Source organism: Vidua chalybeata, chromosome 19 (genome assembly GCF_026979565.1).
Source record: "Vidua chalybeata isolate OUT-0048 chromosome 19, bVidCha1 merged haplotype, whole genome shotgun sequence".
Taxonomy (NCBI): domain Eukaryota; kingdom Metazoa; phylum Chordata; class Aves; order Passeriformes; family Viduidae; genus Vidua; species Vidua chalybeata.
Genome location: NC_071548.1, coordinates 6,547,598 through 6,569,680, shown reverse-complemented (window position 1 = coordinate 6,569,680; position 22,083 = coordinate 6,547,598). Strand labels below are relative to the sequence as shown.

Here is a 22,083-nt window from a genome sequence, read left to right as displayed (position 1 = left end):
TCAAATAATCTATGCTCTAATAAAGACAAAGAGACATAATAGTATTAAAATCTCAACTTTATTTGGCCATCAAATTCAGTACCAATGTTATTGTAGCAGAATGCTAAGAACCAGCCTGATGCAGCTCAGGCCTGTGAGGCACTCCCCTCAGTCACATTCCCAAGCCCCAGTAATTGCAAATGTCCTGTTTGATCTGTTTATCAGGCCCTCCCCCACCACCCACCTGCCGGGTCAACCCACTCAAAATAATTCATGAAAGGGATTGCAACTCTTGTCTTTGATCAAAAGGATGTCAACACAGCTGGTGAGCCAGCAGCCACCTCCACCCTCAGAGCCTGCCACAGCCAGTGCACAGTATTCCACCCCTCCAGGAGTTTGGAATAGTCATCTCCAAGTGTCTTAAAGGAGAAGGGAAAGGAAACGTCTGGCTAGCATGAAGAGAAGCACCTTCACATACACCTTTCCCCAGGAAGCCATCAGCCTTCTGCCCCCACATATACTGAAGGCCAGCTCCAGGGAAGAACAGCTGACACCATTAAGGACCCTGCCAGGTGCAGAAATCAATTAGGGGCTTTAGTTTTAAAAGAAAAAGAGGAAAAAAAGCTGTCTGGAAGATGTTAGTGGCAAGGCTCCAGATTGTCAGGCTACTGAACTCCTGGTACCACCTCACAACCTCCTGCTGCCCAGAAGAATAGAGTTCTCCAGACAAAAGCTGTGTACAAAAAAGTACATCACAATAGAAAAAAGAGCCCAGCTGGCTGGGCTGGCTCCCTAGTGACAGTTCGCTTTTCAAAAGCCAAAAGAAAGAAAAGGTAAGTGTACAGACAAGTGAGGGTAAAGTGTTACTTTAGAAGCCAATCCCTGGATTTCCAGTCATTTACCTTCTGCTTTAAATCTTAATGGGTTTCTGACTCACTGGGCTGCATCACAGCAGCCAATTTAGTGTCTGATTTTTTGGGTGATGTAGATCAGTCTTCTCTTTACAATTCATCCTTTTGGAGTTTCTGCTCATCCTCATCACCTTCCTCAAGTTCAGTTTCTTCATCTGTCTCCAGGTCCTCCAGATCCTGTGGAGGTTACAGACAGCTCTGGTTTCTGGCACATGAGGCAGACCCAGAACCAAGCACTGAGCAGCACCCCTCATCTGGTCACTGCTGTCTGCTGACATGCTAACAAAACATCCAGACACTTCTAGCAAGAGCTTAGGATTCAGGACATTAAGGATCAGCAAGCCCTGGAAGCTGGTACCTGTACTAGCCTCCACACCCCGTCCCTCCCCAGCAGGTGGGAGTTTCCAAGCAGACACAGCGATATGTGGCACCATCACACAGCCCAGTTCCAGGGGCTGCGTGCCCCAGCCGTGCACACCCACAGGGTGCTCTCCAGAACAGGAGCCCACGGCAGGCCCAAAGCCAGCCAGGCTGCACGAGAACAGATCACACTGATCTGGGCACTTTGTTCACCAGCAATATCCTCTCCTGACATGTAACAACACAGGGTCTTATTTGGGACTGAGGATTCAGGCACAGAACCAGATCTGACCCATGCTCTGTTCCCAAAGGCCCGGAGTACTCTGTTCACATTACTCACATCATCAGCTGCTGCCCCATCCTGACCGCCGCTCTCCAGGAATTTTTTGAAGCCTTCTAGTGTCCTCTCCCCATTATAGTCAATTACCTACACAGGGAAAACACAAGGATGCTGGTTATGGGCACTACAGACCCACACCCCTGGAGAGGAGAATTCTCTTTCTGAGCAACAGTGAACATGCCAAGCAAAAGGGAATTTAAAAATTCACCTTCACCCATATGAGACGAAGGAAAACAGCTCAGCCACTAGACTTCAGAGATCACTGCGAGGAAAGAATAGCCTGCAGATGAGCACACTGTCCTCTACGCTCCCTCTTTTCCCCATTCCCACTTCCCACTGCCCCCCAAACTCTTTCCCTACAGCCCAGACCCCACAAAGGGTCCTGGGTGTCCTGTAGACTTGCTGTGTTCCATCCCGACAGAATGCAGATCCCTCCCACAGGTCTTGTCCAGAACACCTCGCGCGAGCAGCTGAGCATTCCCGTGCTCCCTGGCTAGCGCTGCGCCAGCCCGGCTGCCTGCTTACATTTCTGCCAGAGCCTGCAGGGAAGAACTTGAGTGTGGGGAAGCTGTGGATTTTCACTGCCTCCACTTCGTTAGCTGTCGAGTCCATCTTGGCAATGACAATGTTCTCGTGGTCCCTGTAGGTTTCTCCCAGCTTGTCCCAGATTGGGGCCAGCTGCTTGCAGTGACCACACCATGGGGCATCTGTTAATTACAGAGACAGGGTTGCACCAACAATCTAACGAGGTACCACTCCTCCCCAGCCAGACAGTTCTCACGCATCTTTGCAACCAAGGCACTGCTTTTGGGGTCCAGACTGCAAAAGGCTTTTCCCCTAATCCTGGTCACACAGTGTTTTAGCAATCCCTTCACACCAGTTACTTGGAATGAACTGTAGAAAGATACTCACAGAACTCCACAAAGACATTCTTATTCTCATCAAAAGCAACTTCTTCAAAGTTCTTCCCAACCAGAACTTTGACAGGCTGCTTGTCCCAGTCTTCAGGAAGATCCTGACTCATTAGGTGGGGCTGGAATGGAATAAAAAGTGAAATTCATACAAACTGTTTGCTACATAGCTACTTGGACTCATCATGCAATCACACATCCTGGAAAACCCAGGTTTCACCATCCCACTGGTGCCTCAGTCACAGGCTGTAAGCAACCAGATAAATCGGTCACTTCCTCTTCTCCCACAGAGAGTCTCCTTCCCACCCTGACCCAGCAGGAATAGCAGGTGCTGTTGTGCAGAGAGAGTGACAACAGAGCTCTGCAGGAGGAAAGCAGCACTGCTGACAGCCCCATTCCCAGAGGACTGGGCTTTGCTGCACCCCCATTGCTGGCTGAGCCACACACAGCCCCTCCAGCAGACGGGAGCTGACAACTCTTTTCCCTGTGCCACAGAATTCACACCTTCCACAGACTGCTGGCAGAAAGAGCAACTGGATAAACAGTACAGTCCCCACAGGGACAGCACAACTGCTTGGCCATGCCCAAGTCCTTCTACCTGGCTCACTCCCCTGCAGCCTCCAGGCCCCAGCAGCTTTGCCTTTCATTCCTAATCACAAAGCCCATGGGAAGTTCCATTTCCATGCAGAAGATGGAGGGGCTTTTCCAGCTGGCTCTCCAGCCCCTCACAGGGAGCATTTTTGTTCCCTCTCAGCTACCTCGTTCACCACCAGTACTGTTTATTCACATACCTTGATCTTGCCTGCCAGGAATTTGTTACAGAACTCTTTGATCTTGTCTGCCGTGAGCTCATCGGATTCAGGTTTGTATTTGGTCATTTCTTCCTCCAGGGTGATCAGACGTACAGCTGGGCACTCTTCCTTCTTTAGGCCAAAGAACTCCAAAATCCTCTGGTTGTCACTGTGGTCACTGTCTATGAAGATGAACAGGATCTTGGGAGGAAAAAAGGGAAAGGCAGGAGGTGAGCACGAGTACCTTGTAGCTACTCTGACACTTCACACGCACGCTCGCACCAAGTGTAGCTGAATTGGCTCTTTTCCTCCCCTGTCCCAGATGAGAGAGCTGGCTTAAAGTCCTCCTGCACAGCTGCTCCATGGATAAAGACAGTGCTACACTTCTCTGCAGGCAGTGGGTGGTCTCTTAGCTCATGATCCAAGAAATCCATCTCACCTTCCCTTTGAAGTTCCCAGCTGCACTCTTGAAGTTGTCCAGCTTCCCTTGATAGTCAGACACACTTTTTGGTAGGAAAAGCAGAATATGAGTCTTGATCTCTCCTCCAAATATTTTAGGAGCAGTCTGAGGAGTAAAAAATAAAGTTTATTTTTTGAAAAGAGGCAAATCAGTATCCAGACCAGTTTAACTCCACTATGCTGACCAGCCCACAGCAGCCTCCAACACTGCAGGACTGCTGTGCACAGCAAGCTCACACCCCCTTCATTCTGTGTCCTTCCCACTCCTCCACACCCCCAGAGTCAGCCCCACAATAAAACAAAACATGCAGCCTACAACTGGACCTTTGCTATATTCTTGCAGCAGCGATGGGAAGGCCTTGTCAGATATCTAAAGACCCACCTGCTCAGTGAACTCTATGACCAGAGGCAATGAATTAGACTTGATGAAGTTCAGCAGATTATCTTTTGTGAGATCCCCTTCAAAGTTGTTCTGGCCTTCATCGAACTGCAAGAACAGACATCCTTCATTAGAACACTCGTGCATCCCACACAAATCTCTCAACGCCTTCGCACTGGTCACTGCCCCAAGGGATCTCAGCTGCACTCCTTCAGAGCAGACTTCCATCTCAACAAGGTTACCACATATCCACATAAAATCTGGATCAGGGTGTCCATTTTCCTTGCAAGCAAAGCTTTAAATCACCCCCCCACCAGAAGGTAAGCAGCAACAACAGCCAGGTTTGATCTCAGCCTTGCTGTGCACCACTGTGAAACCATTAATGGTGCAAGCCACCAAGAAGGACCCTGAGCAGCTGCCTCCAGCCCTGCAGCAATCAATGGTCAGAGCAGACACTGCAGCCAGACAGTGCTGGGAACATCTGACAGCAAAGCCTGCAGCAAACAGACTTCCTCAGCTCTGGGGAATTCATTCCAGTCTCTGTTAGGGACAACAGCACATGTTGCACATCACACTGGAGGTGCCAGGTCCTGTTCTACAGGGCCATCACTCGTATCACCCCGAGCAGGATTCCCAGAACCCTCTGGCAGCCTGAAACAGGAACAGCTGCACAGGGCCCATCAAGGTTAGAGGGAGGATGTGCAGAAGGGCACAGCAGTGCCCTGGCAAGGCCATAGTCAAGTTGTTGACAGAAGGAAGAGTGTGGACTCAGATAACCTTCTGTTGAGGGGAGGCATACCAGCCTCGGTGGAAAAGCCGAGGAAAATACGTAGCATCGGAAAATAACTCTGCAAACACTTTGAGGAGTTTTGCAGATTGCCTCAGCGCCATCAGACGACTGCGTGAGGGCCTGTGCAAGTCTGGACAACTCACACAGAGTAAGACAAGAACGATGAGCCAAACCCTCTCAGTTCAGACCCAACCAATGGTATAGAGCAAAAGCCCAAAAACAAAATAGGCCATCAAGTTCTCGTGCCCTGGTGTTTGATTACTGTGGGTGCTCCTTTTCTCACTGGTTTATAGTAGATATATCCAGGAGCTCCCATGGCACTGCCATGCATTGCACAGGAACAGAGGGGAACCCCAATGGCTGGACAGATCTAGGCTGCTTCTTCCACAGAGCCAAGCACTCCTGCCCCACACCAGCCTGGTCACTCCTGTTCCCAACACACACAAAAGGCTGCCAGGCCCAGAATCTGCCCAGCCCAGCAGGACCCAGAGCAGGGCACACAAAGCTGACCTACAGAGCTACTCATGCAACAGCACACAACTACCAAATGAGGCAAGAGCAAAGCACTCCTCCCTTTCCCCCCATTTTGAGCGCATTAGCCAGATATTCCCTCAGCCACATTGACCTGAGGGACTCTGACTCAGAATTTAAGTCTACAAACTTCTATCACCATAAAAAACCTACAGTGTCAGAGGTATAGTATAATGAAACTTTTTTTTCAGGTGAACAAAAAAAGTCTTGTGTTAGGTCCAGCTGGGCAAAGTCATGATTGATGATATTACAGGTTTCGTAAGTCTGAACCCAAAGCACTTTGTCCTGCCTCACAGCACCTCTGGGTGAGGAGGCACCAAGCCTGAAGAACCTCTTCTTGTCTGCTTAAACTTGGAAATTCATCCCAGTGACAGGGATTTTCATGCTTCCATTACTGCATTTGTGATTCTGTAGGTAGCCAACATCCCTCTGCACATAATCCACTGCCCCAGCCCAGGCAGATGGAACTGCAAATCCTCTCAGGAGCTTCTTTGGAATCCCTGCACTGCAGAACCCACAGCAGTGAGACAGAGCAGCTCTTGGACACAGCAGGGAGTGACAGCAGCAGAGGCCAGCAGTGGGCAATGAAAAGCAACTCTGCTAAGACACAACCAAAGAGCACCATGGCAGCCAGAGCGCTCATCTACTGCTCTCTTGGGCCAGTCCAAGACTGTGTGACCACTGCTGCACTGCAGAGAGCTGAGGAAAAGGGATGTGAGTGAAGGAACCCAAAGCCCAGCAGCTCTGAGAGAACAGCACAGGGCTGGGAGACTGACACAGCTGCACACTGTGGGCCCCTGAGGCTCCCCGACCCCACAGGCTCTGCTCTTCCTCCCCAGGCTCTGAGGCCCAAGAACAGCTACCCTAGCAGCATGGGGCCTTTGCTGTTTCGTCCAGGAATGACCTTGTTGGAGTTTGACTAATTAAAGAAAAGGAAAGAGACAGCAGACCCCAGTCGGTGTGGTGCTCAGGCTTGGCACCAGCCAGTACCTTCTTGAAGAGGATGACACTGTCCTTACTAATCTGGTACTTGGAGAAGACATCAGCACTGGAGGAAATCCCAAAAGGAATATCATCCACAGTTTCTGCTGCCAGCAGGAACTCCTTTGCTGCCTCTGATGCCAAATCCTGGAGAGTAAAGAAAGGTGTCTCAGAGGGGCCACATCACCTGAAGCATTCACACCCCAGGGCTCAGCCCGAAGAACTGGAAGATCAAGGAAGGCAAGGCAGCCAGTATTGCATAAGGCACAGAACCTTCCCCAGCCAGGAGGAAGCAGGGAAAGCCCTGGACACACACAAGAGCATCTCCAGTGGAAACACAAACTCTACCTTGAAGAAACCAATCACCACCACTTCACTGGAGTCCACCAGTGCCTCCGCAGCAGCCACATCAGTCAGGGTGGCCGCGGCCGGGCCCGTGCGCTTCCTCAGCCAGCTGACGATGTCATCCGCCTCCCTGCCAGCTAAAACCGGGAGATAACAACAAATCACTTTCCCCCAGCTAAGCCCAAGACCACAAAACCCTCAAGCTTTGAGAGAGCAGACCTTACAGCAGCTAGTCAAGAGATCAGCAAGACTCAAGATCTCATTTGCGCAACTCTTTCCCTTTCACTCGTGGTGTAATTAAGCTTATCCCTAATTGATAAGTCAAGGTACAAGGGACTCCCAGGAATCCAGTCTTCTCTCACCTCCTGCCCCCATCCTTAAACTTTGACCAGCAATGCAACACTTCTCCATGACCTCAGTATTACTTATGCTATTACAGCACCTTTTCCTTCCAAGATCTCTATTCTGGATGCTACCCTCTGTTACCAGCACCGTGTGGCCTGGCTTAGCTGAATTCTGCCTTGGCCTTCCTTGCAGCGCTCTCACACCCCGTGTTTGCCTCCTCACCCAAGGGCCCAGATGTGTTTCCAGTTCTGGGTACTGCACAGCTTGAGTCAAGCCACACAAAAAACCAAGCTCAGGTCACTTTGCTTTTCTACACAAAAGCAACCTCCTCCACTCTCGCTGACCTTAGGGATCTCTCCAGAGGGGGGCCATTAAAGGCTGGCCTGTTCCCCACCGGCCCAGCACCATTCCCAGGTCGTTGTCACAGTGGACCTTGTCCGGGCACAGCAGCACAGCTCCGGCGCGGGGCCATGTGCCGGGACCCGGCGCCACGTTGCTGCCCTCTGCACCCTGGCGGCGCATCCAGACCCGGTTCACCTGCGTGCTGCCCCTGCTCACCCGTGTACTCCTTGGGCGCAGCTTTGTCGCCGTTCTTGAAGAACTTGATGGTGGGATAGCCGCGAACGCCGAACTGCTGCGCCAGCTCCGACTCCTCCGTGGCGTCCACCTTGGCCAGCCGGATTTCCGAGCCCTCCGCCTTCAGCTTCGCCGCCGCCTTCGCGTACTCGGGCGCCAGCGCTTTGCAGTGCCCGCACCACGGGGCGTCTGCGGGACGGGGCGTCAGCGGCGGCCGGGCCTCCCCGACTCCACTCCCGGGCGGGCCGAGGCCCGCTCGGACTCACGGAGCCCCGGGGCCGGGGGGCCGCGCAGACCCCGCGCCCCAGCCCAGCCCCACACCCGCCCGGCGGAGCCCGTCCCTCGGCGCCTCTCCCCTGCCCGACCCTTCCGTCCCCCAGCCGCGCCGCCGGGTCCCCGCCCGCCCGCCCGCCCGCTCCCCCCGGCCCGGCCCCGCCGCGCTCACAGAACTCGACGAGCAGGTATCGGTGCTCGGCCAGCGCCTGCTCGAAGGAGTTGGCGCGCAGCACCAGGACGCCATCCTCCTCCTCCTCCGCGGCGGCGCGGGCGGGCAGCAGCAGGGCCAGGCAGAGCAGCGGGAGCAGAGCGCGCACCGCCGCCATGGCTGATGGCGGCCTTCGGGACGGGCTGGGACAGACGCGCGGCCGCGGCGCCGCCTCCCCCTTATAAACCCGCCCCCGCCGCCCGCTGCCGCGCGCTATTGGCTGCGCCGCCCGCCCGCCATTGGCCGGCACCGCTGCCCCGGCCGCTGCGCGCCGCCCATTGGCCGGCGGTCCGGGCACGCCCCTCGCGCGCCGCCCCGGGTTGGCCGCCGGCCCCGCTCCCCGCCCGCGCGTCTCCATTGGCTGCCTGCCCCGCGGCGCCGCTCGCCATTGGCCGCCTGCCCCGCGGCGCCGCTCGCCATTGGCCGGCGCCGCCGTCTGGCGTGGCCCCTGCCCTCGAACGTGGCACTCGGGAAGCGCCGCCGGGCGGCACTGCGCGTGCGCACGGCCACGAGCGCGTGGTGTGTCCTGAGTGGGCCGCGCGCCCCACGTGACCAGCCCGGCGCGCGAGGCCCGCCCCGCCCCGGTGCAGCCGCGGTTCGGTTCCGTTCGGTTCCGTTCGGTTCGGCTCGGCCCGGTCCGGTTCAGTTCGGTTCCGTTCGGTTCGGCCCGGCCCGGTCCTGTCCGGTTCCGTTCGGTTCGGCCCGGCCCGGCCCGGCCCGGTCCTGTCCTGTCCGGTTCAGTTCGGTTCGGCCCGGCCCGGTCCTGTCCGGGTCAATTCGGTTCGGCCCGGCCCGGCCCGGTCCTGTCCTGTCCGGTTCAGTTCGGTTCCGTTCGGCCCGGTCCGGTCCGGCCCGTCCGTTCCCCCTCCCCTCGTACCTCCCCTAGACACGGCCTTCCCCTCGGGCACCGCCCAGCGCTCGGGGCCGCTCCGGTAACGGCAGCAGCGCTGCCCGTCCCGACCCTGTCTGTCCGTCCCCCGGCGCCGGGCTCGGACCGGCCCGGGGCCGGCCCGTTTCGCTTTGCTGCAAGCTCGCCAGTCGCGGCGATGGGCGCTCGGGCGGCGCTGCCACACGCCCTCACGGAGAAGGCGCGGGCGCTCGTCGTGCCCCGGGCCGAGCGGGGCCCGCTGAGGCGCTCGATCAGAGCGCGGCCCCGGGCGGAGCCCGCTGCCCGCGGCGGGGAAATGCCGACTGCTGCCGGTGGGCAGAGCCCCGGGCGCTGCCCGTGCCAGGCCGGCGCCGCCGCTCCGCGCAGCCCGCGGGTGCCGGGCCGGAGCGGGGGCACTCCGCGGCTCCCGGAGCGTGTCCCGCTCGGGGCTGCTCAGAGCCGCCGCTCCGCTCTGGGCGAGTGCAGCGAGCAGCGAGGCGCTCACCAGCTCCCCGCAGACAACCCGACTGCCCCGGGTGCTGCCGGCAGCTGTTGCCCGTCAGGGGCTGCGGCCGGTGCTAAACCAGACGCTTTTGTCAGGCCCGGGGAGAGTCCAGCGAGGTTTTTGGAAGGCAAAGCTGAGCACACGGTGAGGGCACGCAGGCACGCTGGTCTGGTGGGGAGGGAATCGGCGGCTGCATCAGTCCAGGCCCCCTCGGAGCCTGTCTGGTTCCAGGGCTGCTCTGCCGGAGGGCCCTGCAGCGATGCCTCTGCTGAAAGGGCCGGTCCTGCCCTTTTTTTTGTTGTGGTTCTGCACGAGCACCTTCGCTCCGACTCAGCTGCTGCACTCACAGAGCTGTGGTGTCACCACGGAGCTGCTGCAGCACTGGAAAAGGAAAACGGCCTGGGCTGCTCCTGCACAGCTTCTGGCCGAGGTTCTTCAGGTGCATCACCTGGAAGGGGCTGAGGCTTTACTTTGGGAACCACAATTCATGCAAATGGCCTGTCCCAGCTGGCCTGTGACTGGAGGCACCCACAGCCAAGTGCACTCATGGCATGCACCAGGCACAAGAGCCCAGCTGTCGGAGGAAGACGTGCCAGAGAACAGAGGCAGAGAATCCCCAAAGCTGGAGCAGGGCACAGCTGTCCTGCCCCTCCAGGCCTCCTTCCGTGGTAAAACGATCTAACAGAAGCCTCGACACCCTGGGTGTGGAAACTCTTGCCAAAGCGCTGGGGTTGCATCAGCTGGGCGCTCATCTGACCCTGCCCGCAGAGTGGCTGTTGGGGGCCAGCACGGGGGCCTTTGTTCACGCTGCCAGGCACATTTGGGCTCTAACTGACTCACTGAGAGTGAGGCCTGTTCCCTGCTCCAGTCCCCACACTGCGGAGGGCTGGGGGTGTAGCTGGCCGCTGTTCTCCACAGTAGGCAGAACGAGTGATGTGCCTGCTGCAGCGGGCACTGGCCACGTGCCAGCTCCTACCCGGCCCAGACTGTTGCCTTCAGTCCTTGTCCTTCCCAAGCCCCATCATCCTTTATCTGTTTTCCAAGGCCTGAGGAAGAGGCCTGTGCTGTGAGCTCCAAATACAAGAGGGAGCCTATGGAATTCTCAGTTACCTTCACGAGTCTGACCAGGAGCAGAGCTGAGCCCCCTCCTCCAGGTTCTCTCACACCATGGATTCTGTAAAGAGCTTTTCATGGCTACACTTTCCTTTATCCTTAACACAAACATGCCACTTGCTCTGTAAACATCCGCAGGCTCTTATCGTGCTGCCTCTCCTGGACTGTGTTTTCTGATTGCCTCCCTCATTCCTGTGACTGCACAGGAATTTCCCTTTGTGTGTGCAGCTGGAGCAGTTGTGCTGTGGGTTCAGAGCCTGCCTGCTCCTCTGCTGGCAAGAGGCCCCCCTTGGAAAACCCTGTTTTCACTGCCTCACACGCACCCACCCCTCACACTGTGGGCAGTGCAGAACAGGGCAAACAGCAAGGGACAGATCCTGCACACATACTGCCATGGGGCCTCTCCTGTCCCAGATCCCATTTCACATTCTAGCAAAACCACAGATCCTGGTCTTCTCCCACCCTAGGTGTCTGCAGAAATCCCATTCAGACACTTCATGCTGAAGACCCAGCATGGACAGTACACGGTCAGTTCAAAGATTTTATTTAACTGTCATAAAAGGAGAAGCAGACGATGATTCCAAACCTGTTAACCTGGGTCTAGGACTTACAGACAATATGCACCAAATCAAATTAACAAAAAACTCTCTAGGGGCAGGGCGAGGGCAGTTAGAGGCAAAGACGTAGCTACAAGAAAGCCACATGTACTTGGTCCCAGTTCTAACCTCAATGTGGTAGGTCCAAATCGGAGGGCTGCAGAGGTGGCACACGCCTGCCCAGCCCCGGGGCCTTGCAGGGGGCCCCTGGGGCTCCTTTGCCCCAAGAGCTGCAGCTGTGCAGCCCGGGGTGGAGGCCGGCATGCTGCGGGTCTGCGGCAGGCACGGGGGGCCGAGTGTCAAGGCAGTAACTACAGGCCAGGCACAGATTTTAAAGGCAGAACAGATACATAAGGCATTAACCGCTTCAGAACACTTGTCCATCGCAAGCTCTTTGTTGATCGCATCAGGAGCAGCTGCAGAGACAGACTCGTCCATCCTCAGCCCAAAACAGCCGGGAGGGCAGGTGCTGTCCCGGAATTTCAGTGCTTTGCAGCGACCTGGGCTGCAGTGAGAAGTGCAGGTGATGGCAGCACGGGTGAGCCCTGCTCCGCCCTGCCCTTCAGCCCCCTCTGTGCCGCAGGGCACCCGGGGCTCTGCAGGCAAGGCTGGGCTCCAGCCAGGCCGGCGCTCGGGGTGCCAGGAAGGGCGGCCAGGCGTCACCCAGGATGTCACACCCTCTCCCCTCTGGAGATGTCCTGTCTCAGGTGAGGAACGGACCAGCAGTGAAGTGGGAAGTTGTGAATCTTTCCTAATAACACATGAGGGGCGTGAGGAAGCTGAGCCCATGCCAACAGACTGGGAGGGCAGGTGGCGTTTAAAAAGTGTAACAGAGGCAGGACCCCCTCCCTAGAGGATACATGTTACACATTTAAGGCATCATGGTTACAGGGAACATCCACAAATGAAGCTGCCCAGGACACTGACAGGGCGGGAAGGGCAGGCAGACAACACTTGAGCCAATAAACTGATTTGACAGCTGCCTGGCACCAAAATTCTTCAGCTACTTGGAGGCAGTAGCTACCCTGAGCTGTGCGCAGGAAAGCCAAGCACAGGATCCTAACAGGGATTCCTCCCCTTTGGCACCTCCTGGATAAAGGAAGGTGGGAAGCAAGAAAGGGCCTGGCAAGGGAGTGGGCACTCCCTCAGTGCTGGGGCAGCACAGCCCCAGGACGGGCAGCTGGAGACCAGATGCAGACAGCATGGTTTGGTCAATGCACTCAGCAATTCTCTGGGGAGGGGGCACATAAAAAACTGAGCTCTCTGGTCAAATGATGATGGGGGTGACAGGTAAGAGGGTTCCAATGTCAGCACTTTGGTACAGGGGGGGAATTCTACGGTAGCCACTGTCTGATTCACGCTCTCTGGGGTTTGGCCTCAGGAAGGGCTAGTCCTTCCAATCCTTTTTGATGGTCAGGTTCCACTCCCAGGACAGGTGGTCAGTCTTATCATCATCTGTGAACTTGGATTTGATGTTGTAGCTGCCCCGGGCCAGCATGCCCTTTGGGGCCTCTTCCATGGGGGTCAGAAACTCGTACTCCTCTGCTCGGGGGCCATAGCTCCCAACCATGTATTCGGTCTTGTCAACTAAAAAGACAAAAAGAGGGGTATAGAGGCTCCATTGAGGCACCAAGAGGTTCAGGAGCCTCCCCTGCATCTGGGGCAAGGCTGAAGCGAAGGAAAGGTCTGTTACTGTTACAACAATCCATAGAGCAGCTGTAACAATAGGAATCTCACCCAGTTCAGAGCTCCCTTCCCCCCAGGAATGGGTCCCTCCTGTGGGGAGTGACCTCTAAGCAGTGGCAGCGCTGTCAGCTGTGACCTGCTTCCTGCCAAACTCGGGGGGGGATCGGGATCTCATGCTGTGCAGCCAGGACCATGGGCTGCCCCACCACCGCAGGCCCAGGAGCCTCTGCAGAGCTCCACGTGGCACTGAGCACTGTCCCCTCCCGTGCCGAGCTGCTGGGCAGCCCTGTCACAGCAGCAAGGTGAGCAGGAAGCCCTCACTCACACAGAGCAGCACCAAGTCACAGAGAAGCACTTACTTTTCACACCTTTCCGGAACGTGTGCTGGATGTACTTCAATCCTGACACAATCTCCCTGTTTACCTGCAGAGAGAGGAGCAGGGACTGAGCAGGATGTCTCCGTTCATGCTGCCCACCCCACCTGCAGGAAGAGCCCATTCCTTCAGCACAACCCCACTTGCTGCCCAAGCCAGGACTGCAGCAGTCCGGTGTTCCGTTCGTTCTGTTTCCAGATCGGAATCCTTACCCTAAAGGAGATTTTTATCCGGTATTCCACGCCCTCCTTCAGCACAAATGCTTGCTTCTTGTAGCTTTCCAGATCACCTACGGAGACAGGAGAGGGTTGCTCAGAGCTCCTTTGTGCTGTGGTGTGGGGTGAATTTCCGTGGCACGAGCAGCTGGGGCAGGAGCTGCAGGAGCAGGGAATGGCTCTAGCTGCAGGGCCCTCTATGCTGCTGGAGCCAGGCAAGCAATGCCCTGCAACAGGACACTGCAGCACAGCCATGCAATTAATTCCAAGCTGCTTCTTTGCAGATGTTTGCTCCAAGGCTGTCACCATTTCGAAGCTGCCATGAATGTCACCGTGCAGGCTGGAAGAATCCGCCTGCCCCATCTGGCCCCTCACACCTCTACAAAACACCCAGGTGTCACAGAACTGCCACTGGGCTCCAGGTACAGAACCCACTGGGGCCCAAGCACTGCGCTCTGCTGCCAACACTTCTGACACAGCTCACCCACCTTGTCGGCAGTGCTCCTGCCAGCTCTGCCCAGGAGCAGGGCTGGAATTCCCTCCCAGCTCACCTGTCAGGTCCAGTTCCAGGGGGCCCGGAGCAGTAGCGCAGACCAAGGTCAGTTTGGTCACCACCACATTTGGAGCGTTGGGATCTAGAGACAAGAGAAAAAGCTGATTAACACTCATCCCCGACACTGGCCAACACAGCTCCTTTTCCTTTCAGAGAACTTATTGAAAGAGCACAAAACCAGCAAAAACAGCCTCCAACTGTGTAAGGGTCAGGGCTTCCATTGCACCAGGCCCTGCCCGCAAAGGCAGAGTGCCACCCCTGCCCTTCAGTCCCTGAGCCCTACACTGCAGGCCAGCGATGGGCACGGGGGAGCACAGACACAGCTTTGTGCTCTGGGCTGTGCTCCTGCCCAAACACAGCTCCCAGGTGGGAGCAGAGGCAAGGCCAGAAGGGACCAGCACACCCCAGGGCTCACCTGCACTCACGGTGACGGCGCCCAGCAGTGCCTCCTTGTACTTGCGCAGGCTCTCATCGTCCTTGTCCAGCTCCTGGATCTCCTGGATGCTCTTCTGGGCAGGTGGCTTGTAGTTGACAGAGTGATCGTCCTCCTCATTCTCCGCTGCAATCTGGGCCAGCTGCTCTGCCGTTGGCTCCTGCTCCGCCATCCTCGCACACGTGACCCACACTGAAGTAGAGAGGAGAGGAGTGACTGCCCTGACCGAGCACACCAGCAGCAGGGCTCCCCCAGAACTGCTCTGCTGTGACTCTGCAGGCTCCCACTCTCACTGGGGCCCTTCTCGCTGCCCCCTGGGAGACACAACCCTGCCAAGGGCCCCCAGCCCCTGCAGAACCCTCCAGAGGCCAGGTCTCATCTTCAGCCTGCAGAGGCCCAGGCAAGAGTGAGAAAAAATTCAACCTCACTGCTTTGCTTGTAATGTAAATACCCCAAATCCATAGGGAAGACATTCTCCTCCACAAGATCAACCAGGTGAGGCTTTCAACTGGAATAAACCAGAGCCCAGTAGAAATAATAAATAAACTCAGTTCTGCTCTCCACAACAGGATTCCAGCTAAGAATAGACCTCTGTCTCACCACTGGCATGAATGCTGGGAGCCTCTGCTGGGATCTGGTGCTCACATTTTGTAACTCTGTCACATGAGCGCTCTGGGGAAACAGCCCTCACCTTTCCTATCAGCTTACCCACAGGTCCTGGGGATCCCACTGCTCCGTGGAACAGCACAGCCCCCCCGGAACTGCCACGGCTGCAGGAAGGGACCCCAGCCTGTGCTGGAAGCAGGGTACAGAAGGGCTCCTGGATCTTCAGAAACAGACCCTAGCTCCCAGCAGGGACTCAGGATCACAGCAGCCTGTAGAAGGCAGCAGGAGGCTAAATCCCTACCTGGGAATTTGCACTCTGCCTTCACTGCTCCCTCAACCCAGCAGTTTCTTCCGGATTCTCAGCATGTTTTGTGCAGGACAGAGCAGCTGCAGCGGCTAATGCCAGAGCCCCACCTCCTGCCAGGCAGAAACACTAGCAGGAATATCCCTGCTGGTGTCCAAGCAGACAGTGGGAACCACTGACTCCGTAGCCTGGAGTCCCGATCCCCGGCAGCAGCAAGGCCAGCATTAGTCAGAGTATTGTCAGATGAGCTAATCAGCTCCGACATCCATCAGGCGCAGCCGTGGACGCAGCAGGGCCAGTTCCAGCAGTCCCCACCCTTCCTTCTTCCCGCGCAGGGAAAGCCTGCACAGCCAGCCGGAGAACGCGGCTGGAATGTGACCAGCACTCAGGGTTTCTACAGGGCCCTGTCCCAGGCTGCTCTGCCAGGACGGGAGCCAGAACAGCCCAAAGAGCCTGGCTGCTCCCCACGGACAGCCCGGATGGGTCCCAGGGCAGCACAGGAGGGACAGGAGCCTAGCTGGCACTTCCTGAGGCCGGGCGCTGTCAGGGCAGATCCAGGTACCACTGCTGCACCAGTCGCTTCGTAAGAGCATCCGAGGGAATCCTCATCCCACCTGAGCCCCTCAGGTCTTACAGACCCACGTGGGAAGGGCCTGGGGAACAGGGGCACACACTGCTGCCCAGAGGGGACTCGGCAGTCTGAGGACGGAGGATTTTTTTTCTTTTTGCTCTGACATATCCCTGACCTGTCGTTCACCTACATGGGTGAACTGTGCAGAGCCAGGCTGAGGGCTCACAAACAACTCCAGAAGGATAAAGGCCGCTGGCAGTGCTGCACCAGGGATGCAAACCAGTACCGTGGGTACTGGAGCCAGGACTGTGACCCATCCCTGTGTGCCAGCAGCCGAACCCACAGCAGTGAAACTGTCCCCACTCTGCAGTCATGGAATAAGATCCTCCACACTGGAAAAACGCTTGGACAAGAGAGCAGACCCGAAACCCTCAAGTGAACAAGTGTGGTCGGGGGCTTTTCTCACCACAAACAAACGGCGGTCAGGGCTCTCAGACCAGCTCTTGGGAAAGCTCTCTCGGCCAGCCGCTGCTCCCGGTGGAATGCTGCTGGCGGGGGAGCGCAGGAATCGCGGCTCCGGTGCCAACCCGCCCGCCGGGGCTCGAAGCGCACCCGGCCCGCGGCGGTCGGGCTGCAAGGGCCCTGCCTTGACACGGAGCAGCCCGACTCCGGTACCGCGTCTCCCAGTTCCTCATTCCGTGCCCAGCGGCCATTTATGGACAGCCCGCTCGCGCCAGAGGCACGGCCGGCCCCGGCACGTGTGGGGCGGGCGATGCCCCGCACCGCCCCTCGGGCCGAGCACCGGGCACGGCCCGCCGGGAGCTGCCCCAGCCCCTCGGGCGAACGCGGGCCGCCCGCGCCCCGCGCCCCGCCCGCTCCGCTCCGGGACGGCCCCGCCGGGGGCGGCGGCTCCCCCGGCCTTCGGAAGGTCGCGCAAGGGCACCCGGGGCCCCGCGCCCGCCCCTCGGCCGCGCCCGGCCCTTCCCGCGGCCCGCGGCGCGCCCGGCCCAGCTCTGCCCGCCGAACCGTACCCCCCACCCACCCGCTCCCGCCGCTCCCGCCGCTCCCGCCGTACCGGTCTCGCTCGCTCCGCGCTGCGCTGCCAACGCCGCGGATCCGCCCAGGCCCCGCGCGCCCCCGCACTTCCGGGACACGCCCGGCACTTCCCGTTACTCGCCGCCGCGCCGCCGCCGCGCTTCCGGCCGCGCACCGCGCGCTGATTGGCCCGGGGGGGCGCGCGCGGGCGGGGCGGCACGGAGCGGATGGGCGGGGCCGAGGCGGGGCGGGGCGGGGCCGGCGGGGCGCGGCAGAGACGGAGCGGGACCAGGAGAGCGGCCCGGGAGCAAGAGCGAGCCCAGCGGGGCAGGACGGGACCGGGACCGGGACCGGGACCCGGCAGAGTGGGGCAGAGCATCACGGTACGCGGGGGAGGGCGATGGGGCAAGGCACCAGCCACAGCTCTAGACATGGTTCTATTTTATTACGGCAAAGGTGAAAAAGCCACCTTGGCCCAACAGGCAACCAGAAAAATTTATCCCAAAAATAACTCGGTACAAAACAGGTCTGCTGAGAATTAAAAAAAACCTTTACAGGAGTTAAAACCTATCCCAGAACGTAAAAGTAAAACAAATCCCATCCTCGGTAGTAGTAGCCACAGCCGCAGCCCCTGCCGGGAGTGTGGAGCAAGATTGGAGTCCTTCCCTGCGCCACCGCTGCCACTTTAGCTGGTGTCCATCTGCAAGAGAGGGGAGGAATGTCACCACAGCCGTGGCACCATAGCAGCCCCTGCACACAAGCCCACACACTTGTTTGCAGGCAGCCTGGCTCTGGTGAACCCCCAAGCGCTGGGGACAGGAGGGTCCAAGCCACAGCAAACCCACCCCTACACTGCTCCAAGGCTTCTTCTAGAATCCTGCTCATCCCACTTCTTCCCTGCTCCTGCCCTGACCCATCCCAGTCCTGAAGCACCAACTCCGCTGCCGCAGTGTCCTTGTGGCCTCGGCTTTGTTGGGATCCTGGCCCAGCTACGGCACAGGCTGAGCAAGTTCCAGGTACAGCTGCAACCTGCCCCTGGCTCCCCAGGCCAGGGCTCATTTCTGCCACCAACGTTACAGCCTTTCCCCAGCAGCACACCACACAGTTCTTCCACATGAGATTTTCCTTTGTTTTCCCATTCCTGCAACCTATCAGCTCGGTGAGTTTGTTCTGCAGCTGCTCCCCTCATGGTGGCTGTTCCAGCTATGGAGCCTGGCAAGAGCAGAACCTGTTCCTCAGCCACCAGGAACAGGTGACAAAATGCTCTGGAAAGGGAAGCTCAGGCCCAAGCCAAGGCACAGCTCAGCTTCAGAGAGAGACTGCTTCAGTCCAAGGACCTGGAAAATGCTCTCCCTTTTCTGCCAGCTCCAGACTGCCAGTGCTTTCCAGGATGAGATGCTGTGGGGAGCCCATTGCCATGCCCAAGCAGCACTTACCCTGGCATTGTAAGCATCCAGCTGTGCATCTAGTTCTTCTGCAGAGAGCTGCTGTTTGGAAGTTCTTCCAGCTCCTCTGCCTCTCCCTCTGTTCCCGCCACGAGTCCCTCGCCTGTTGCCTCCACCTCCAAATCCCCCCGAGACCCCGCGGTTCCTGGTCATGCCTCCTCTGTTTACACTGTAAGTTTTAAAAGCAACTGTTTTAGCGCCTTCAGCGAAGCCAAGCAGGACCCTGGTTCCCCAGCAGGGAGGGTCCTGCCGGCTCCCCTGCACCGCTCGGGCAGGGGCTCCCCACCTCTGTGCTGGTCTCCGCTGCGTGTCGATCTGTGACGTGACCAGCTGGATGTTCATGGGGCGCCCTGCAGGAGGGAGAGCAGCCCTGAGCGCGGGGCCAGAGCCGCACGGGCGGGCGCGAGGGGAGGGACACGGGCAGGAGGGGAGGGACACGGGCAGGAGGGGAGGGACACGGGCAGGAGGGGAGGGACACGGGCGCGCTCCAGCCACGGCGACAGCCCGGGGCTGGGCCACGCAGCCTCACCGTCCAGGGGCACCCCGTTGTACTGCTTCATGGCCTTCAGCGCGTCAGCCTTCCTCTCGAAATGCACGTCTGCCGTTCCGAGGCTGCGGCCGGATCTGTCATAGTGCACAGCTGCCTTCTTCAAGGTCCCGAACTCCGCAAAGAGCTCCTGAGAATGACAGGGAAAGCCCATCCAGCAATGCTGCAGGCACTGCAGCGCCCCACAGACACACTCAGCATCAGAGCTTGTCCAACACCTCCACAGCCTGGAGAAACACCCAGTGGCACAGGGCAGCACAGCCCATCAGCCACATTTCAGGGAGTTGTCACAAGTGGCAAAAACAAGCAGGACTCCACTCTCGTGCCCTGCAGGAGGCACATTTACAGCCTGTGAAGCAGATTCAAGGGATGCTGACCTGCTTTTCTCCCAGGGGAACTGGGGCTCTGTTGAAGATGAGTCAAAGCAGCAACAATTGAAAATACTGCAGACCCCAGACACCTTTCTCACACAGGAGAATGACCATGTGAGTGCAGGGATCCACGAGACCATGGCACTTTTACTGTGCTGGACTTGTGCCCATTAGGAACATACCCCAAAAATGGAGACCAACAAAGTCCTCTGCTGAGGTGTCCTTTGCTGCCACAAAGGCTGGAAATAAAGAGGCAGCGACAGAGCCACCAATTTTGTTTCTCAGGCACTACGTTTGGGAAGCCAACAAGGTTACTGCTCTGCCTGTGTCAGCCTGCTCCCGAGTCACAACAGGGCTCTCAGCAGGGCTGCTGGAGGAGAACTGCAAAGGGCACCTGGCAGATGCTTTCTGGACAGAACGTGGCAGGCAAGGCTGTGTCAGCTGTGCCCAGGGCCCGGGGTCAGCTGCTCCTGCCTCAGAGGACACGAAGAGCAACGCTGCACAGCTCCTTCGGCCTCTCGCAGCACATAAAGAGGCATCAGCACAGGAACAAAACCAATCCCACGTCTGAGGCAACGCTGAATTAGGGGGCTGGGGGCCAAAGCCACTGAGTCAGCCCTGCTGCTAAGCAAACCCCAGTGGGGGCTTGTGCAGCAGCAGGAAGGTGAGTCCTGGCTGCACACAAGGCACAGGGGCTGAGTTTTACTCACTGCTGCCTCTCTGCAACCAACAGGAACTTATTGAAACCCAGTCTGAACCTACACGAGGAAAAGAGGTGGAGTGCAGCACAGCACCAGTGAGCAGGTGACCTGACAGAGCTCCTTTCCAGCTCCCCACACGCAGCCAGAGGGGTGCGTGGAGAGGCTGAAAGAACGAAACGATGAGGAAAGTCTGACAGCAGTGGCTTGGTTTTCCCTGGCGAGGGCACGAGAGCCCGAGCCAGGGTGATGGCAGCACTCTGTGGCGCAGGAGCCCCCGCCAGGGACACACGTGGCACTCAATTCCTGCACTGCTCACAGCCCACCCGTGACCCCCCTCAGCCTCCAGCCCCGAGGCAGAGGCACCAGCACCCGGCTGCAGGCACTGTGGGCTCTGACCAGCCCCAACGGGGCACAGCCACGACAGGACACCAAGGCAGCAGCGCAGGGGAGCTGTTCCCGTGACAAATAACTACCTGGTTACACTGATGGGTGCGTCCTCGGGAAGCCCTGACACCCACCAGAGCGTGGTTTGACAAAGCAGCAGAGCCCACGGCACCCACTGTGCAGAGCAGGAGCCGAGTTCGCAGCGCAGCCCCAGCCACAGCGTGACCCAGCACAGTCACAGCATCGCTCCCCGGGCAGTCACTTACAAAGCACCCACAAACCGAATCTTCCAGCCCCCTGGAGACCACCACGATCGCGGCAAAGCAGGCATACCTAGTACCAACCCCATCGGCAGGGATTCACCGGGAATCCTCGGCCCCGAGCGCCAGCCGGAGCAGGGCCGGCGGGCTTCCCGCGGGCACCCGACCTGGGCAGTGAACGAGGCCCCGCTCCCCGCGGCGCCTCCCCGAGCCGCACCTGGATGTCCGCATCCGAAACGCCGAAGTCCAGGTTGGAGACGAGCAGCTTTCCGCCGGTCTCCACGCCGGCCCCCGCCCCGAAGCCGCTGTCGAACAGGTCGTGCTGCCATTTCTCGGGGAGTTGCTTGGGCTGCAACGAGAGCGGGACCTCGCTGACCGGCGCCGGGGCCCCGCGGCCCGCGGCCGCGCCGGGAGTGGACAAAGGGGCCGCCCGCGTCCGCGCCCCCGCCCCGCGCGGACCCTCCACCCCAGCCCGCCGCGCCGCCGCGGCCCAAGCTCCGCCTGCCCAGTCCGTACCCGGCTGTAGGGCGCGGGCCGGTTCCTGCCGCCGCCCCGGGCCATCACCGGCCGGTTCCGCACGGGGCCGCCGCCCGCGCGCCCGCCGCCAACGCCGCCCCGGCCGGGCCCGCCCCCGCGTGCGGTGCCGCCCCGGCCCCGGCCACCCCGGCCGCCCCGGCTGGCCCCACGCTGGCTCCGGTTGAGCTTAATGATGTCGTCCAGGGACATGTCCATCTTGTCGGCCATGATGGCGGCACCGCTCCCACCCGCACTTCCGGCCGCGCTGCGCCCGCGCCGGAAGCGGAAGAGGCGGGGCTGAGGCGCGGCGCGGCGGGAGCGCGAAGCTCTGTGGGGCGGGCAGCACTTCCGGCGGGACCGGGACCGGGGCCGGGATCGGGATCGGGACCGGGGCCGGACAGGGACATGCGGGTGCGCGTGCGGAGCTGGCACGGAGTCGCGTCCTGGCTGTGGGTGGCGAACGACGAGAACTGCGGCATCTGCCGGATGGCCTTCAACGGCTGCTGCCCCGACTGTGAGTGCGGGACGGGCACCGACACCGGGCGCTGCGCACTGGGCGGGGCTGACGGTGTGTCCGTGCCGCAGGTAAAGTTCCCGGCGACGACTGCCCGCTGGTGTGGGGGCAGTGCTCGCACTGCTTCCACATGCACTGCATCCTCAAGTGGCTGAACTCGCAGCAGGTGCAGCAGCACTGCCCCATGTGCCGCCAGGAGTGGAAGTTCCGCGAGTGAGGGCGGCACCGGGCACGGGGCCGGGCCGTGGCCCACCGCCGGCCGGCCCGGGCCCGCTCAATAAACGTGCGACGCCAGTGGCGTGTC

General features: G+C 59.1%; 4 protein-coding genes across 5 annotated transcripts; 1 reads left to right on the top strand and 3 right to left on the bottom strand.

The window, feature by feature from the left end:
- Window positions 1-39: 39 nt before the first annotated feature.
- On the bottom strand, window positions 40-8,346 carry P4HB (prolyl 4-hydroxylase subunit beta). The gene is made up of 11 exons (XM_053960009.1): window positions 8,144-8,346; window positions 7,681-7,887; window positions 6,781-6,914; window positions 6,442-6,579; window positions 4,134-4,238; window positions 3,732-3,857; window positions 3,293-3,493; window positions 2,503-2,623; window positions 2,116-2,297; window positions 1,591-1,677; window positions 40-1,067 (listed from the first exon to the last, which is right to left on the bottom strand). The coding sequence occupies exons 1-11, from the start codon at window positions 8,298-8,300 to the stop codon at window positions 981-983; spliced, it is 1,545 nt and encodes a 514-aa protein (XP_053815984.1). The 5' UTR covers window positions 8,301-8,346; the 3' UTR covers window positions 40-980.
- A 2,849-nt stretch (window positions 8,347-11,195) lies between these two features.
- On the bottom strand, window positions 11,196-17,187 carry ARHGDIA (Rho GDP dissociation inhibitor alpha). 2 transcript variants are annotated; one of them, XM_053960010.1, is made up of 6 exons: window positions 17,082-17,187; window positions 14,508-14,717; window positions 14,091-14,174; window positions 13,537-13,613; window positions 13,310-13,373; window positions 11,196-12,851 (listed from the first exon to the last, which is right to left on the bottom strand). In XM_053960010.1, exons 2-6 carry the CDS (start codon window positions 14,695-14,697, stop codon window positions 12,652-12,654), a joined length of 615 nt encoding a protein of 204 aa, XP_053815985.1. In that variant the 5' UTR covers window positions 14,698-14,717; window positions 17,082-17,187; the 3' UTR covers window positions 11,196-12,651. The 2 variants fall into 2 exon arrangements, with proteins under 2 accessions (XP_053815985.1, XP_053815986.1); XM_053960011.1 differs by lacking the exon at window positions 17,082-17,187 and adding an exon at window positions 16,473-16,750.
- A 278-nt stretch (window positions 17,188-17,465) lies between these two features.
- ALYREF (Aly/REF export factor) lies at window positions 17,466-21,493 on the bottom strand. Its single transcript, XM_053960636.1, has 6 exons — window positions 21,266-21,493; window positions 20,967-21,098; window positions 19,016-19,163; window positions 18,773-18,836; window positions 18,478-18,655; window positions 17,466-17,741 (listed from the first exon to the last, which is right to left on the bottom strand). The coding sequence occupies exons 1-6, from the start codon at window positions 21,491-21,493 to the stop codon at window positions 17,727-17,729; spliced, it is 765 nt and encodes a 254-aa protein (XP_053816611.1). The 3' UTR covers window positions 17,466-17,726.
- Window positions 21,494-21,581: 88 nt separating this feature from the next.
- Window positions 21,582-22,073, top strand: ANAPC11 (anaphase promoting complex subunit 11). The gene is made up of 2 exons (XM_053960637.1): window positions 21,582-21,779; window positions 21,851-22,073. The coding sequence occupies exons 1-2, from the start codon at window positions 21,671-21,673 to the stop codon at window positions 21,994-21,996; spliced, it is 255 nt and encodes an 84-aa protein (XP_053816612.1). The 5' UTR covers window positions 21,582-21,670; the 3' UTR covers window positions 21,997-22,073.
- The last annotated feature ends 10 nt before the right edge of the window (window positions 22,074-22,083 follow it).

What these genes read in the sequence shown, in the direction of transcription:
- P4HB (XM_053960009.1), bottom strand. Translation starts at nt 8,300, where the DNA reads ATGGCGGCGGTGCGCGCTCTGCTCCCGCTGCTCTGCCTGGCCCTGCTG. An exon ending in ATACCTGCTCGTCGAGTTCT is followed by an intron (nt 7,888 to 8,143) that starts GTGAGCGCGGCG and finishes CCCGTCCCGCAG; the next exon opens with ACGCCCCGTGGTGCGGGCAC. An exon ending in TCATAGAGTTCACTGAGCAG is followed by an intron (nt 3,858 to 4,133) that starts GTGGGTCTTTAG and finishes TTTACTCCTCAG; the next exon opens with ACTGCTCCTAAAATATTTGG.
- ARHGDIA (XM_053960010.1), bottom strand. Translation starts at nt 14,697, where the DNA reads ATGGCGGAGCAGGAGCCAACGGCAGAGCAGCTGGCCCAGATTGCAGCG. An exon ending in CGCCGTCACCGTGAGTGCAG is followed by an intron (nt 14,175 to 14,507) that starts GTGAGCCCTGGG and finishes TCTTGTCTCTAG; the next exon opens with ATCCCAACGCTCCAAATGTG. An exon ending in GGATAAAAATCTCCTTTAGG is followed by an intron (nt 13,374 to 13,536) that starts GTAAGGATTCCG and finishes CTCTCTCTGCAG; the next exon opens with GTAAACAGGGAGATTGTGTC.
- ALYREF (XM_053960636.1), bottom strand. Translation starts at nt 21,493, where the DNA reads ATGGCCGACAAGATGGACATGTCCCTGGACGACATCATTAAGCTCAAC. An exon ending in GGCCCGCGCCCTACAGCCGG is followed by an intron (nt 21,099 to 21,265) that starts GTACGGACTGGG and finishes CTCTCGTTGCAG; the next exon opens with CCCAAGCAACTCCCCGAGAA. An exon ending in TTTCGGATGCGGACATCCAG is followed by an intron (nt 19,164 to 20,966) that starts GTGCGGCTCGGG and finishes TGTCATTCTCAG; the next exon opens with GAGCTCTTTGCGGAGTTCGG.
- ANAPC11 (XM_053960637.1), top strand. Translation starts at nt 21,671, where the DNA reads ATGCGGGTGCGCGTGCGGAGCTGGCACGGAGTCGCGTCCTGGCTGTGG. An exon ending in CAACGGCTGCTGCCCCGACT is followed by an intron (nt 21,780 to 21,850) that starts GTGAGTGCGGGA and finishes TCCGTGCCGCAG; the next exon opens with GTAAAGTTCCCGGCGACGAC.